General features: G+C 43.6%; 1 protein-coding gene across 5 annotated transcripts in view; it reads right to left on the minus strand.

Annotated features, from left to right (window-relative positions):
• ERG (ETS transcription factor ERG) overlaps nt 1–18,018 on the minus strand; it is a 256,549-nt gene that overhangs the window by 172,189 nt on the left and 66,342 nt on the right. For all 5 annotated transcript variants that reach the window (XM_005606152.4, XM_003364202.5, XM_023630154.2 and 2 more), the window contains exons 2-3: nt 14,705–14,806; nt 7,410–7,497 (exon numbers count right to left, since the gene is read on the minus strand). In XM_005606152.4, the coding sequence (XP_005606209.1) occupies nt 7,410–7,448 (39 nt within the window). In that variant the 5' untranslated portion in view covers nt 7,449–7,497; nt 14,705–14,806. The remainder of the gene's footprint in view (nt 1–7,409; nt 7,498–14,704; nt 14,807–18,018) is intronic.

Here is an 18,018-nt window from a genome sequence, read left to right on the forward strand (position 1 = left end):
GGTCCACAGAAACACCTGAGGAGCTTGTGAAAATGCAGTCCCCTGAGTCCAGCCCAAACTTCCTGGAGAAGCGGCTCTGGGGGCAAGCCCAGGAATCTGTATTTTGACTAGCTCTCCTTTGGGATACCTCTGGGAACCAGCTCTGCAAGAACACTGCCCCAGAGGGGCTCCAGGCCAAGCATGCACAGCTTCTCACCATTCCCCGGGGAAGTGACTTCAATCTCCTCCAACCCCCGCCTACACCTGGTAAAGCTGGTGCCCTCCCTGAATGTCAGCATCACTCAATCTTAACGAGTCACAGCCAGTTTGGGGGGAACTGTGCAGCACGCCTGGGGAGCACGCCATTAAACCCCGCTGCACACACCCTGAGCACACGGCCAGCAGTAGCGGAGCGAGCTCAGCCCGCAGGAGCACAGGACGCCAGCAGGAAGGAGAGACAGAAAGGAGAGCCCCATCACAGAAAGCTCACAGAAAGCTGACCTGCAGCAGGGCCCTCAGACCTTAGAAGTCTCCGCTGTTTTGCCATATCAAATCTTTTGATATTTTTAAACACTATTATTTTTCTGATTATAAAAGTAATAGGCACTCATAGTAAAATTTTAGCAAATTTGCTCTTCTAATCTTAATTAAGTGCCACCATCCTGCAGATAAATGAAAGTGCAGCCATAAATGGCCACAAGGTCGCCAGGCTCATCGGGATGTGCTAACCCCACTGGAATCTGATCACAGCTGATTTATTGAGGAAAAAATAGGCAGCGTATCACAGGCTTACGTCATCTTCACAGTACACAGACTTCGAGGGGAAAACTCCCGTCTCTCTTCTCTCTCGAGTGTATCCTCAAAAGGGTAAACTTTCCACCTTCCTGTGAAGCACAGTGACTATAAATCAGATTCGCAAATATGTGCAAAATGCTTACAACTCAATGGGTCTTTTGTCAGGCAGGTGGGAGCTGGGTAGTGAGATCCTCCCTTCTCCGTGGCGAGGGATCAATCACCACCAGCCAGCAGTCACCTAATCCCTTCCTCGGGATGCAGCCGGGGCCGCTGTTAGCATCTGCTTCGTGTTATTTGAAGTGTCCCGTTCGTCTGCTGGGTTCTCAGGCTTCCCAGTGACCTCGTGCTTAACGCCGGCTACTTCTTAAAGCTTTCCTAGATCCTTCCTTCCACGAAACACAGAGTTTAAGTTTAGTATCTTTTACAGTCAGAAATATTTAGCGTTACTTCCAGAGCGGTGGCCCCAGATGCTGCGGGAAAGAAGTCAGTCCAGCAGTTCACTTCTTGGCAAGTACTGGTCCTGTTCTTTCCAGTTCTTTCCAGAATATTCCAACTTCTTCCTTCTCCTCTTCCACCGCTATTATGTAAGAGTATGCTAATAAATAACATTACACATCAACAATATAACTATATATTATAAAATTGCTATAACATAATGACTGTTTTATTATTAACAATATTAATATATTACTACACATAATGTTATATAATATATTAATGTTCATATTATATTATTAACAATGTGTTACTAATAACATATAATAATATACAAAATATAACAGTATATAACAGTATATGTTAATAATATACAATTAATATTACATTAGTAACATTATAATATACTGATAGTAAAATGAAATGTGATAATAACTGCCTAGGGTGTGCCAGACACTGCTCTAAATGCTTAAGCTCATTCACATTAACTAATTTAATCCGCATGATTCTATGAGGCAGGCACACTATTTCATCCTCATTTTACAAGTGAGGAAACTGAGGCAGCTAATGAGAGGTGGAGGCAAATTTCAAACCTAGACCATCTGGCCCCAAGACACTTATAAAAATGAGCAAAAAATATAAAAGCTAAAGAGAAAGGGAGCAGGAGGGAAAAAGCCATAATTAGAAACAATCGTAAGTAAGCAGCGTTCAGCCTCTCCACACGTGGAAGCAATTAGAAACCTGACCAGGGACCCCGCCAGTCCATCGTCTGTGACTGAGCTCACGCGAACCTGGAGGAGCAGGATCTAGAGGTTGCCAGCAGTGGACCGCAGAAGCGAGCCTGGGCATCCTTTGGGAACTTTGGGGCAGAGGGTCAATGCATCGATGCAGTGACAAACTCCAGGAACTTCTAGGCATGGCAGCATCTGTGAGCTGGACCTGTGAGCCACGGGGCTCATGAAGCATACTCAAAATCACCTGCATGCTTCATCTAAAATAAACAGCCAGAGGGGATCCCCAGGAAGACCCTGGAGGCCAGGCTGTCCACAGGCAGGAGCGATGCTCGCTGAGCACGGGAGCTGCGAGCAGGATGCAGCGGGATGGGTGAGCCGAGAGGAGCAGGGCAAGCAGCTTCTCTCAGATGCCTGCCCAGCGCCCAGCAGCAGCTCCCAGGGGCCTCATGGGCAATCCTCACTGCGTGCCGCTTTGGGTCCCAGGTGTTTGGGAACATGTGAGTTGTGCCCAGGATGGCAGGTGCTGTGTCTTTATGGTCTCTTATCCCCCTCCAACCCCACTGTGGGTACATGGAAGGCTTTAATAAATATTTGCTGAATGAATGAATGAATCAGACAGAGACAGGTTCCTCGTTACAAAAGGGTGCAGTGGAACCATTCACAGAGCTACAGACGGGTGGACTTACTCAACTTAGAAATGCCCAGAGCTGCCTTGCGACCCCCGTGCTCAGCTTCAGTGCTGCAGCCCGCTGCCAGGACATCAGTTGACCAGAGCCAGCACCTGCCTTCCGTAGCCACTAGACCAGCGCTGGACCAAGCGGGCTCTAACGTTCACACTTTGCTACAGTGTCGAGTGGTTTACGATTAGAAAGCAGGTTCCCAAATAGGACTTCACCTTGAGCTGCCCAACTCAATCTTCCCCTTCTCTTCTTTTAGTATTTTAAGTTTTTTACTTAAACATCACTCTTAACAAAATAGAAGTAATATATTTGTGCAATTTAAACAATAAGAAGCAAGCTTCCTTGTATGGACTCCTCAGCCCACAATGAGCAATACCAGGACCTCAGAAGCCCCCAGAGCCCCTCCCTGAAGCTCTCTCCTCCTCCACAATTCTTGTCCTGAATTATGTACTTAGTTTGCCCTTGTTTTTATTTTTGACACAGATGTATGTTTCTCTGAACAACATATGTTTTTTATTTTGCCTCTTTTTGATTTTTATATGTGGAATCATATGGTATTTCTTCTTCTGTGACATTTTTTCCACTCGACCTTGAGAATCATCCACATAGATGCACAGACACAGGCAGACACTTGTAGCTTCTTTTTCACTGCTGTATAGCATTTCACTGTAGGACTAGAACACAACATTGATTTATTCTGCTGGTGGGTGTTTGGGTGGTTCTAGTTTTTGGCTTGTGCGCATCTCCTGGTGCCCATGTGCAACAGGGTATATACTCAGGGCTGGCACTGCTGGAGCACCGTTATCTTTACAGGTAACCCCAAACTGATACCACAGGACAACTGCTATGTTACCAATTTACACCCCCACCAGTGTGGGGGAAAGGACCCTCTGTGCCACATCCAAACCTCAATGCTATGAACTTGCTTTCACGTACATTATTATTTTTCCTCTTATCCCCTAAGCACCTCTCAAAGTAACTAGCTAACATGTCCCACATATGTACCCACCTACTCCGATATGAGCCCTATATGTTTTAGATATGTACCTAACCATGAAAATTACATGATGTTGTTTGGGAAGTTTACATGTTTTCATGTATGTGAATAGTACTGTGCCACAAACCACATTCTGTTTTAGATCTTTTTTCACTCAACTCCATATTTTGTAAGACATACCCACAATGCTCGACGTATGTTAGAGACACAATGATATTGTATCTTTAAGGTGGATGTGTTACCCTCATTTTACAGACCACAGGGATCGCTCACAACAGTTCAGCACTCAGTAGGGGCTTGGGGCATTCCGTGTAATAACTCACTGAATCCTCACACCAACCCCACAAAGTAGGTGATTCCATTTGAGACAAGAGGAAACCAAGCCACAGAGAGATTAAGAAACTTGTAAAAAAAACCACCCAGTTAGTAAATGATGGAGCAGGATTTGAATCAAGTCCTATGATGTCAGAACCCTCACTCTTATCTATGACATGAAGCTCACTAAGGACGTGGGACTCAGAGAGTTTGTCACCAGCCTCTCTAGGTTCCACAGCCAGTGAACCACGGAGTAGAACAAGTTCAGACTCTTCCCCTCTCCATCCCGTCCTCATGTGGTCAGTTCCAAAATGCACAATGTTCTGTGTGAGCAGCTGGTGAAGAGCAAAGGGGGGAATTAGAAAATGTCCCAATCACATGTCTCTTTAAAGTTGCACACTTGACTGATATGTGTAATCCTCTTCATCCAACGTTAGTAAATGAAAACATTAATAAGATGGAACTCGTGAGGAAATGCAATGATGTAAACGGAAAATTCCTTTATCAGAATGAGAATTAATGACCAAAATCTGTGTCGAATCCTAATCAAATGGGTTTGCTAGCCTTAGCCGTTTTTCCCTGCTCGGGATAACAGTCCGGTCCATCTCTGGCTGCAACAGACTCTACCCCTTAGCAGGGCAGATACATGGTCACATGCACCTAACGCTACGAGCATACTTGTCTGACACATTTCTATGATTTCTATTATAAGAAAGTACTTGGAAGGGCCAGCAAAGAAAGGCAAATCAAAATGTGCTTAATGACTTATTTTTATCACTAACAGATAACATGCTAAAATTTTTTTTAAGTTCTGCTCTTTTTTTTGTAAATGAATTGCTACAATTGCTGTATTATTTCAATCAAGAATGTTTTCTATTTCATAGTTCTTTATCATCCTTCTTTTTATTATTATTATTCCCAGCTCCTTAAACACATAAAAGGATAAAAGCAATCTCTTCTGGCAGAAAAGAACTATAGTAGATTATGCAGGATAAATTTCTTAAATATGAAAGGAACATTTCTCTCCTCCAGATCAGCCTGGGGACTGAAAGTGAAGGACACATCAAGTATCTATGGCTGTCTCCCTTCACACCTTCAAGGTTAAACCACTTCTGTGAGAATTCAAGTCCTTTTCAGACAGGAAAAAAAAATTCAGTAGCAAGGAGCCAAAGACAAAATCTTTCACTATTTACATTAACACACCAAGGGGAACCGTTCAGGTGCCATTTAGAAGAACTTCTCCCAGAAACAAAAGCTGCATTCCTCGGCCCAGAACCAGAAAACTTCTCAGCATATAAAATTTTACTGAACAAATCCCTGAAATCAGGTATTTTAAGGAAACAGTGGAAGGCAATCTATTTTTCTAACTTTGTTCTCAAGGATATCAATTTCATATACCAAAGAAAAAGGAAGTTCAGGAATAATTATTCAAATTCCAGTAGGTGGAATTTGATAGATTTACAAACGAAATAAACTCTAATATAATTCTCTCGTTAATACAATTCTCTCCATCTCAGAACTGCAACTATAAGTAACTGCAACTCTAAATTGCCAGCTCATCTTCAAAGCACACGGAAGCAATCTGAGTTGAAATTTATTTTTTAAAAACTCTCAGGGTTACCATTCTCAAAATTATCCTTCACTTATATTCATGTTAACCCATATGATGATGATAAGATAAATATGAGCTGAAAATAAAGTTCATTCCTGAAATCAAATATAGAACGTCTCCACTGAACACATTTTCAGAGAGAAGATTTCTCAGATTTGTCTAAGACTGCTTGTGCTCGATAAATTAACATATAAAAATCTGCAATAATTTCTTGTTGACTTCATCTTTTCCTTCTGGCTGGTTAAGAATAAGATGCCAAGCAGAATGGATCTCAGTTGTTGACCGTCATACTTTGAACTGTAGGAGATATTTCTTGTATCACCAACCCCACGAGCTTTTATTTGCATCCTGCAGCTTCATGGTCAACAGAGACCAAAAGAAAAAGTCTTCACTGCCCCCATCTGTGTGTAGCATGGACACACTTACCAAACATGTTCCAGATATTTCTGAAGAAATCTTATCACATCCACAAGAGAGTTCCCACTTGCATTTCTGGAGACATAACTGCCATCCCCCAATAAAGTATTGCACAGAAATCAAATTATAGGGTCCCCCATGAGGACCTGCCCCTCTCTATCCTTGGATGAAATTCAGAACCCTCAACACCCCTGGGACATCCCCTATTTATGAAACCTCAGGAGGACCCACAAGGCTCAAAGAATGCATTTAAGCTCTTATTACTTCTAATTCCACTTTCAAAGAAATCGAATGTGTATAAATGTGAGTTGCACATAGGATGCAACATTCCCAAATATATTCCTTTTAAAATATGTGTGTGTGTGTGATTTTGGAGGACATTTTATATTTTAGTTGAATAAAAAGGTAAATTTTTCAATACCATAAACTTTCCTGTCAATGTTAAGCCACTTTCCATTTTCAAAAATGTTTTAGGCAAAAAATATAAATCAGCAAAACCTACTAGGCCACGCAAGGAAAATAAATGTATATGGGGAACATGAAGAACTGGCAATGTAGTGAATGATTTGGGCTAGTGTAGACAGCTGAACTAAACAGTACAGGTGTAGACAGCCTATCTGGATAACGTAGCTCAAGCCCTAATTTTTTTTCTGTAACTTTTATTTAGGTCAAGTATATTCAAACCATCACTTCATTTCCTCCCTGGGGCTATACCCTACCTGCATGTACATGTCGTATTGAAATAAAAGGGTGGCCTTCCTCTTGGGACCTTGCCTTGGCACCCATCTCACTTCCTTATTCTGTCACCTCCAGAGCCACCGGGAAGTGCTGTCAGTGAGCAGCTAGGGCAGGTGTCACATGACGAGCTGCTGAAGTGCTGGCATGCCCAGATAAAACAGCGTCCAGCATTGGAAATGTGAGCGTTCATGCTCTAGTGCCTTCCTAGGCAACCCCAGGCAAGCGTAAAGGAGACAGAACTAAAACAGAAATTAGAAGAATCTGGATGTGCTTTTATATGTTCACTCAGGGGTCAGCAATCCTCTTCTGCAAAGGACCAGATAGTAAATATTTCCAGCTCTGCAGACCATATGGTCTTTGTTGCAGCTACTCAACTCTGCCATGATAGCGTGAGAGCAGCCATAGATGGGATGTCAATGAGTGAGCATGGCCGTGTCCCAGGAAAACTTTCTTTATGGACAATGAAATCTAAATTTCATATAATTTGCACGCATTATGAAATATTTTTCTTTTGATTTTTTCCAACCACTTAAAAATGTGAAAATCATTTTCTTAGCTCACGGGCTATATAAAAACAAGTGGTGGGCCAGATTTGGTCCTCAGCTGTGGACGGCTGATCCCTGTATTAACCAATTCGTGGACAGGCGTCTGTGAAAACCCAGCCAAGGAGGAAGCCAGGGCAGCTTCCTGGCCAAGATGGCACCTACCTTGATATGAGCTGCTGGGTCCGGGACAGTCTGAATCATGTCCTTTAGTGGGCCAGCTCATTTACCATCCGTTCAGAACCCGAGACAGCTGAGAGACAAAGAGACAACACAGATAATAATAAACAACCTTGTTTCTGTGTTTGGTTTTCCATGAGGACTGAACACATCACACCAATGACAAAGGAATCACAGCTTTGCATTAAACACATGGCCCGAAGGCATCCTTTAGGTATGTGCAGTAGACGAAGCGACTAGAGAACCCACTTCTCTTCTGCTGGGAATATCATTTTCTTTTAGTCCCCCAAAACCCCCACATCACATGCAGTTCACACACGTCATTTTACACGGGCAGCATGGATGAGCGATCTTTTAAAGGAAGAAATGAGATTTTTAAAAATGAGACATTTTCTACTATATAGAGAGAACTGGAATTTTGAAGTTCCCACCAAAACTAATGCAGTCTACACATCTTTTTGTTATCGTTGTTTTTGTGAGGAAGATTGGCCCTGAGCTAACATCTGCGCCAACCTCCCACTTTTTGCTTGAGGAAGATTGTTGCTGAGCTAACAAGTGTACTAAGCTTCCTCTGTCTTATGTGGGATGCCTCTATAGCGTGGCTTGATGAGCCGTGCTAGGTCCACGCCTGGGATCTGAACCCACAAACCTCAGACCACTGAAGCGGAGCATGCGAACTTAACCACTACACCACCGGGCCAGCCCCACAGCTACACATCTTTTTAAGCTTCAGTTAAGCTCTTAGTAAAAAGCACGGCTACCATTCATTGAGTGCTTCAGTGGCAGCTCCGGAGCTAAGGGCTCCACGTGCATTTTCTCATTTAATGCTGACCACTGCTCCGAGGGATGGCCTTCCTATTGTCCATTCAGGGACATGGAGACCCAGAGAGGCCACTGATGTATCCAAGACACAAAGCCAATAGTCAAGTCTGACTGGCCTGACTCCAAGGCCTACAAGAAATTTTAGTTTAACATAATTAACAGATTTCACCCTGTATTTTGAAGATACTTGAATTCATTTTTAAATTTAGTTTAAATTTAAATGAATTAAATATAAACATGTCATACTCTAGGAATAAATACTGCATCCAATAAATTCTTTCTTTCAGATTATAAACCAGTGTGTTCTGGTTATTGTCTGTCACCTCTCCTCGTGCCCAGAGCCACTCTCCACCCTCCCCAGCTGTGCCCCATGTCCCCCAGGGCTGACCCCTACAGACTGCCTCAGCAGGACTCCCTTGCCTCTGACCCCTGGCAAATTGGGTCAATGTGACACCATCTGGAGATCGGGGGGGGCAGGAGGAGAGAAGGGTGGGGGTATTTCTTCCCCACATCTTCCCACTACCCACTTGAGGCTCCCTCTGTACATGGTCACAGTTCTGGCCATAGCTGGATTCTAGAATGACCTCTCCCATCCTCGGGACCATCCCCAGGGGCTCCAGGCTCCAGCAAGTGTTCACCACCCTGTCTTTGATTCTCTGTAGATATTAGGCACCAGTTGTGTTCTGGCACTGAAAATACCTTTTCTAATTTATATTTTTAGGTGCCATCACGTTTTTTTATCAACTATCATTTTTCTTTGTTTTCTTCTTTGTAAATCTGGCCTATGACTCTTAGCAGTAGTAAACTGCAAAATAAAAATAAATGGCTTTAGGGGCCAGCCTCGCGGCGCAGTGGTTAAGTTCACACATTCCGTTTCTCAGTGGCCCGGGGTTCACTGGTTCGGATCCCAGGTGCAGACATGGTACCGCTTGGCAAAACAGCCATGCTGTGGTAGGCATCCCATATATAAAAAAAGTAGAGGAAGATGGGCACAGATGTTAGCTTAGAGCCAGTCTTCCTCAGCAAAAAGAGGAGGATTGGCAGCAGTTAGCTCAGGGCTAATCTTCCTCAATAAATAAATAAATAAATAAATGACTTGATTACAGGACTATAGACACAAAAGCTGCCTTTCAAGCTGACTCTTGAACACAGTCCACCGGGGATATGCCAAAGCCCTCACAGGAGTCCCAACTACTCTGTATCTCGCCCTTTCCGACCTTCTCACGGTGCAAACACATCCACTTCCAACAAGATGGGCTTCTCATGGGAAGCCTTTGCCTCCAGGTGTGCGTGCCCAAGGTCTGTCCCCCAAAAGGGCTCCATGGTGTCCTCCCAAGACTGGGGGAGCTTAGCTGGCCAAGGAGATGACAAACTTGGAAACTTAGGCATTATTTCTTACTACAGCCAAATTTCTTCATCTTGGAAAGTATGGAATTTTTTCCCCTAAGTCTAAACCAAGTTCTTTTGGGGGATAATAGTTGCTCAAAAATGCAAAAGGAATGAAGCACTGTCTTAAAATTGAATTGGATGGCCGTGGAAGGTAAGCCACGCTCTTGGGGCACTAATGAGAGGCGAGGCTGGGAGAGGATGGGGGCCTGGCCGAGCGTCTCTCAGAGCTGACTCGTCTGGCACAGGGACCCTTCAACCCCCCCAGGAGCTCCTCCTCAGCAGAGCGGAGTCACCCCAGGAAAACACCACTCTGCTCCCAGAGTCCTTCCATCCACCTAAGAGACATAATCTCAAACCCTGATCCCTCAAAATGCATTTGGGAACTGAAGGGTAACAAGAATCCTCTACCAGAAGACTCCGTGAGATTCTCAGAGTCGGTCCCAGGAGCAGGTGAATTCTCGCTTCACACGAGGGGACCGTGCCAGTCTTCTGGAGGTTCCAAATGTAATGAAGTGAAACCAACATTCTGGATGTCCAAGACCATAGAAACATCATGGAAGTTACAGTGGCCATTCAGTTTGTCACCAACCAAGACACTAACTTAATAACAACTGTTTACGTCTTCTGTCTTTTATGGGGAAGTTTTGGGTACTTTCAATGCATCAAAGGTGAAACAGCAACAGATTCCAGAAGCAACAGTGCCACCATTCAAGGGATGGAGATGAGGAAACAATTCATACAGAAACCAAGAGATCGGTCCTGTGAGCAGGCAGCCAGGGGCAGTTCCAAGTAAGGGACATGGATAACACCCAGAGAGAGAGAGCTGACTCATACGGAGAGCCTGGGAGGTGCCACCAAGGAGCCTTGAAGAAGCAGAGGCACGTGGATTGGCAGAAAGGCAGGGAACAAAGGTTCCTCGCAGCTGCCCCGCATCAGGGAGCCAGGGCATAGGATCCTAACCCACCAGGACCATCATCAACCAAAGGCATTTATTAACCATTCGATGCGAATGGCACTGCCACCCTCCAAACCAGATCAGCTAAAGAGCAATGCACCCAAAAACCAGGAGAACAAACATTCTACCTTCTTCCCTAATGCCTCCTTCCTCCACAAATATCCTCGACTGTTTTTGCAATCATTTGCATGCCTGGTCTTTTGTGCTATTTGGGATCTATTTTGTGGACTCTTTTAAGAGCACTTCTAATTCACTTCTGCGTTTCTAATGATCATTTCTCAAAGACAGCAGTTGATGAATGACATGATGGTTTTATATCACTGTTGGAGCATTTTTATTTTCTATTTTACCTGCCTTTGAACCGTTGCAGAACTTGAATCTAAGTTATCTAAAATCCTTTCCCTTAATATCTGTTTCTTACGATGAAGTCATTTAGTAATATATGTTTACGATTGTGTGTTTCATGATCCAGCACTATTTTATTATTAAGTTTCTTGAGAAATAAAACACACTGACATTCAACAGAATTCTACTTGTCTCCCTCCTTCATTCTTGTTTGCAAAATGCCAATGGCTTACTAAACAGAAACAAATATTTGATTTGGGTTACTTTAGCTATAATTGCATAAAGTGTAGACTGGCACACAGTGCTAAAAGGAAAATAAGCGTTTTGTAATTAGGGAGGCAATGCTGCAAAGTGGTCAAGAGAAGACCTGAATACTTGCAGGGCTGGGGTAAGAACAGAAATGAAGGCTCCCTACTCCTCTTCTCTTCCCAACCCCAGTTCTGTCCTGTATGCAAGGGGCACGTGGACACCCCAGTCCACACGGCCATGCTCGGTCAAACAGCTGCCCTGCCGGCCACCCTTCAGGCCTAGGACAATACACACAGGATCTGCCCACAGAGATGGATGCCAGGAAAGAGGCCTGTGTAGGTCCAGAAGTTCGGGCCAGTTTGGCAGGAGCTCCGGGTTCCCAGGCGCCTCAGGTATGGCGTGGAAAGAGGATGGGTGCAGCTGGAGAGGGCAGGAGTGGGCCCGGCAGGGATGGAGGCAGGGCTCCTCTGGAGGAGTCCTAGATCCGAGCAGAGGCGCAGAGCCAGGGCTAGCTTGGAAGCCAGAGATGGTTTTCCTCCTCAGAAACCTAGAAAAGGTCACTTCACTTTCTAGGAGCCTTAGTTCCACATCTGTAAAACAGGATAATATGACCATGGTATAATAAAAAAGATATTTGGTCCCCAGTTCCTGCACAGAGCTCTTAAAAACCTTGGAATTTCCTGAGTGATAAGGATGATAGGAGCATCTTTTGTTCTAATGAAGTGACTCTTGGCAGGCCCTAGATAGCTTCAAGATGGTCTCAGAAAGACCAAGCCTTGATTAGAAGCCTGCAACTGTCAGCTCACCTCCATCCTCTGGGGAGGGGAGAGGGGCTGGAGATTGAGCTAATAATCGATCATGCTGTGTGAGGAAAGCCTCATAAAAACCTCTAAATGACAGGATTCAGAGAGCTTCCAAGTTGGTGGACACAACCAGGTGCTAAGAGAGCAGCATACCCCAGCTCCATGGGGTCAGAAGCTCCTGTGCTCAGGACCCTTCTGGACCTTGCCCTATGAACTCTTTATCTGCTCATCTATATCCTTTATAATAAACTGTAATAGTAAGTATAGCATTTTCCTGAGTTCTGTGAATCCTTCTAGCAAAGTGTTGAATCATGGCAGTGGGGGTGGTGGGAACCCCCAACTCTGTAGCCAAGTTGGACAAATTGAGTAACCTGTGGACCTGATATTTTCAACGGGTGTCTGAAGTTGGGGGCAGTCTTGTGGGGCTGAGTCCTTAACCTGTGGAGTCTGACACTAACCCTGGGTAGGGTCAGAATGGAATTAAATTGTAGGATATTCAATTGATGGTCAACAGTTGGAAAACTGGTTGATGGTGTTGGAAAAGACACCACATATCTGACGTCAGGAAGGAAAAAAACCCTCAATTGTCTACCTCCAAACTGATGTTCAGCAGTTCACACAGGTGTGAACACAAGATTCGGCCAGTAGTGACTCCAGCTGGTTAGCACCTGAGTTGACCCCCTGGCTGGCCATCTCCCCTGCCTGCTCCGTAAGGCTTTTGTGAGGAGTAAACTGAATCATGTCTAAGAAACCTCTAACAGCACTAGGCACATAGTAAGCACTTCATAGCGGTAATCACTACCATTAAGAAAGCAAAAATTTTGATAATGTATGAAATGTTGCAACTTTGAGAAAAACAATTCTCAATAAATAAGTTGCTAATTTTCATAAAGGCCCTTTGCTCATTGACTAAAAAGTTCTTCATTTAAAAGCCGAAGTTTTAATTTTAAGCTAACTAGTCATTAAGTGAAAACATTTTAGGCAAAACAGCTCTAAGCGAACTGATTACAATGAATCCTTTCACTGAGTGAGCTCGTCAAGAGGCGTACCTGTTCTAGATGAGTGGGTATTAGGCATGTCAGTCTTCTACCAGCAAAACCTACCACAAGAACTTCATAGTCTGACTCCTGCTCAGGACAGTGTCCCCTCCTGGAACAGTGGTCCGCAAAATGGAGTGGGACGAGAGGAAGGCAAGAGAGACACCCAACCCCCGGGGCCCACCATTGAAGTGCGCACTCCCTCTCAGGCTCAGGAGCGCCTCCTTAAATTTTGTGCCTCCCGTGGCTTGGCTCACTCTAGTCCGAGCCCAGATGCCTGCAGGCCAGAAGAAAGCAAGAGAGACCAGTAGGAGGCAGAAGCATGAGAAACCAAATGTGTCTTTACATTAACTGAAAAATAAGAGATTGAACTTCTTCGGTAGGATGTGGCTTATCTTTCCAAATGAGTACAAATCTCATGGCAATGGGTTGAATTGCATCATCAACCCCCAAACCCTTGATAGGTTGGAGTCCAAACCCCCAGTAGCTCCGAATGTGACCTTCTTAGGAGATAGGGTCTTTACAGAGGTAATCAAGTTAAAATGAGGTCATCAGAGTGGGCCCTAATCCAATATGACTGATGTCTCTACAAAAAAAGGGAAATTTGGACACAGAGGGAAGACGATATGAAGAGACAGGGGGAAGATGGCCATCTACAAGCCAAAGAGAGAAGCCCGGGACAGGGTCTCCCTCACAGCCTCAGAAAGAACCAACCCTGCCCACCCCTTGACCTCAGACATCGGGCCTCCAGAACCATGAGAGAGTAAATCTCCATAGTCTAAGCTTCAGTGTGTGGTCCTTCATTACAGCAGCCCTGGAAAACTAATGCATCTTTACTGAGGGACTAGCGCAATATCTTAACTGATGAACCTTAGAGGCCCTGATGGGGGCAGGGCCCCAGGAACCACATCCAATTTAGTTGCCCTGTTTCTGACTGGACTCCAATTCTGTTCAAGGAACATCCCAGGCACCACGTACTGTTGCCCCATCTCCTAATCACTCCGGGCTTAGTTTTGGCAAAGGAGAGACTCTTCCACGTTCTGTGGCCTAAGTGAGTGTTACACGGGCCCACCATAACCTCTTCCAACCCCTGGGATGCTTTTCCACGAGAAGCCCAACAGTCCTGAGGAGTAAAGGGGCATGTTTCGTAGATAAAATGCCAAAATCCTCCAGCCTTACTTTTTTTTTTTTTTTCATAATTAATGAACGCAGAGACGTATCCCCTGTGTGTCCCTCCTGAAATGAGGGTTCAATTGAATTCAGGTAAAATAACTATAAAATGACGACAAACCAAACTTAGTAATAAGACAGAAAAATATAAACATCATAAAAGCACAGGTCTGTAGACACTGCCCTTGGTCCTCTGGTTTTTCTGGAAGGAGAAGATGGTGGAGAAACGAGGAGTTGTGATGAGCACAGTCCTTCTGAAGCACTGGTTTGAAAACTCTACAGGATCAGCGGCAGGAACAGGTGGTGCAGGGTGAGGGGCATCCTGTCTGGGAGGAAGAATGAACAAAACCAACGCGGTCCCTCACAGCATACCAAAGGAGCCGAGAAAAGGCCTGTGGAGGGTTGGGACCACAGACACCAAATCTTAAAGATACAAAATATTGACATATTCACATTTTTAAAACAAATCTTGACTAGGAGGCGTAGGATTATCTGGGTTTTTGTTTTTACCTTTAATTGCCCTCGGCTCCACCGTCTTTTTTCTCTGCGAGTCATTTGTCTTGCTTTTGGTCAACACAGCTTTTCTGGGGTCTTCAAAGATCATGGAACAATCTGAAACAGAAGTGAAATATATTAAACTTTGGGTTTTTTCCAAATATTAACACCAAGGATCAACTGTATGTTTAGTGAAAAAACCTATTTCTTAAACACTATTTTAAAAAATCCTAAAAGGGGCATGAACTTGAAATCCCTCCCTTTTTAAAAAAAAAAAAAGAGGGGGCCACCTTCCTCCGAGGGAAGCTCAGCCTCACGGAGCAAAAATTAGGAATGAAATAAGGGCCGAGCCTGAATGGAAGCACACGTATACTTTTGCAAAGAAAATATTTTGAAAATGTTTTCCTTTCCTTACATGCTCCAGCTTTAATAATAATAATGATTTCCCCAGATCACTCTTTTAGCACTTTGCCCAAAACAAAGAGTAACGGGGATTTATTAAACATCCTGAGAACTGCAATTAAACAACTGTTTGAGTCCCAGGAAGAAACAATCCTTTCAATTTGTAGATGTGAAGAGAATGCGTACTTTTAAAAGATTAGAACACTACCAAACCAAAAAAAAGAAGAAAGAAAGAAGAAAGAAGTCTTTCTTAAAACACGCCTGTCGGTGGAGCTCTAAGATCCAATGTCTTTTTTTGGAGATAGAGGAATTTCTGTGCTTACGTAACTTTCCAAGTAAAATATCCAATCCCAAAATATTACATTTAATAGAATCCTCACAACATAACAAATTGCAAATGGCAATTGTTTCAGTTAAAAATATTTTCAAATTGGAAATGTCTTAAGTATTGCATCAAAATCAATATTTGTAATGGGAAATAATATTTATAAATGGTTCCACAGGCCAGCTGACCCTCCCACTCCACTCAAGAGGCCCCCAGCCAACTCCACCTAAAGGCTTTGGGCCAGCGCATACTGACATTTAAACCAAATTGCCCAACTGTCACAGCAAACTGTTTGTCACAATATGGAAAATACAAATTCTTGGGAAAAAAATTAGGATAAAAAACCACATACAGAGTATACGATTCCAAAAAAGAAGTGGATGAAAGACAAGAGAGAAGGTAGAAAGAGAAGGAGGAGACTCAAAAGAAGTGAGTGAAATTGCTAACGGAAGCGGTCTTCGGGTTTCCAATGTGAATTACGGGGGAGTCTTATTCTCTTCTTTATAGTTTTGGGTATTTTACAAATTTTCAGAGCCAAGAATATTCATCCTGATAATCAGAAAAAAAACTAAGCAATGGCCAAGACATGGAAACAACCTAAGTGTCCATTGATGGATGAATGGATAAAGAAAATGGGGTATATATACAAAGTGGAGTATTATTCAGCCATTAAGAAGAACGAAATCTTGCCATTTGTGACAACATGAATGGACCTTGAGGGTATTATGCTAAGTGAAATGTCAGACAGAGAAAGACAAATACCAAATGATCTCACTTGTATGTGGAATCTAAAAAACAAACAAACAAAAACGAGTTCATAGATACACAGAACAAATTGGTGGTTACCAAAGGCAGGAGGTGGGGGTGGGTGACATGAGTGAAGGGAGTCAAAGGTACTAATTTCCAGTTATAAAATAAATAAGCCCTGGGGATGTAACGTACAGCATGGCAATTACAGTTAATGATACTGTATTGCATATTTGAAAGTTGCTAAGAGAGCAGATCTTAAAAGTTCTCACCATAAGAAAAAAACTGGTAACTATGTATGGCGACGGATGTTAACTATACTTAACTGCAGTTACCATTTCACATTATTTGTGAATAACGAATAATTATTTTGTATACCTGAAATCAATATAATGTTATATGTCAATTACACCTCAATTAAAAAAAAGAAAAAGACTAAGTAATGATTATTTTACAATCCTAAACATATTTTCCAAGTGTTTTCTGGAAGGCGATGTATGACTTCTACCATCCAGCCTCACGGAGCAGCGTCAGCTCCCGTATTCAGTGCCTGATGTTCAGCAGAACAGAGGAGGATAACGGCCAATGAAATCAGGCTTGCGTGGTTGCACAGATCTTGAGTTAATGAGGGTATTTCCAAATTTCTTCTTCTCTAAATCCAAAAACCAATATTGATTCTTACTTGGTTAAATGCTGCCCATGGACAAGTCGTTAAAATATTATGCAATTTCCAATTGGTGCAAAGGGAATAAGAGCTTTAAAAGCATGGGCTGAGATTTCCTATTCTATGTCACCCTCTAGTATATTTTTGTGCCAAAACCTCTACTATGCCAAATGAATAACTCGATTTACGATTGAACATTGTTAGACCTGAAACAACACAAGTAAAGAAAGCGCAGAGAAGATTCTATTAAATACGTGCAATGGGTATTTTTAAATCAGCATTATAGCATTATTAATATTTCATTTATCCAGAGGGCATTTATCTGACAACGTTAAGTATCCATAACACAGCTGAGAAGCCACAAAGGATCCAAAAAGATGTCATGAAGTCCGGGGAGAGAAGCTTTGCCAGGCAAAGGCATGCTACTGGCCGCGTGAGGTAACAGCTGGCCCAATCAAAGCAAAAAAGTCAGACAATCATGCAAACCAGACTCAAGAACTCAAAAAATACAGCCGTTGGAGAACTTTGGTATGAGAGCAAATCGCTCAACCCAGCCCAGTGGTCCCTGGTCCTGCAGAAAGCACAGATCGAGAAACCACATGACCCGTGTGAGGCCCCCTAGCAGTGCCATGGCCGAGTGTGACAAACTGTGTTACCCTTCGATTCAGTGGGGCTCCACATTCTGCCTCATGAGAGGTCGAAGAATGCAGGCAATCGTCAGAAAGTTCTCTCTGGAAATGGTTGAAGCCAAACACATCTGGGTACCTGAAGGGTAAGCTTCATTTGCAAAAGCAGCCAGGGTGTGGGGTGGCAGGAAGACCCCTGGGCTCAGAGCCCCGGTCTGTGCTGACCCACCAGCAGCCAGCAGAGCCACTCTTGTCCACAGTTTGCTCATCTGTAAGCTGTGGGTAAGAGAGAGGTGGCGCAAGTCCAATGAGATGGTGCTGGTGGCAGTGTCACTGGACAGAGGCAAGGCATTGTTGTGTTCAGTTCAGAGATGTGTGACTTCCTCGTTCTTCAAACATGCTGGACAAGGAGCCACTCCCTACACAGATGTCCCTGACCACCTTGTGTCAGCAAGAGCGAATATTTCATAAACTGAGGTCGACTACTGGGAAGATGGAAAACTAGATGTCCAGGAGAGCTGCCTTCATGACAGAAAATATCCTGGTTCTTGGTGAACAACAGAAG

The sequence above is a fragment of the Equus caballus genome, chromosome 26, assembly GCF_041296265.1.
Source record: "Equus caballus isolate H_3958 breed thoroughbred chromosome 26, TB-T2T, whole genome shotgun sequence".
Lineage (NCBI taxonomy): Eukaryota > Metazoa > Chordata > Mammalia > Perissodactyla > Equidae > Equus > Equus caballus.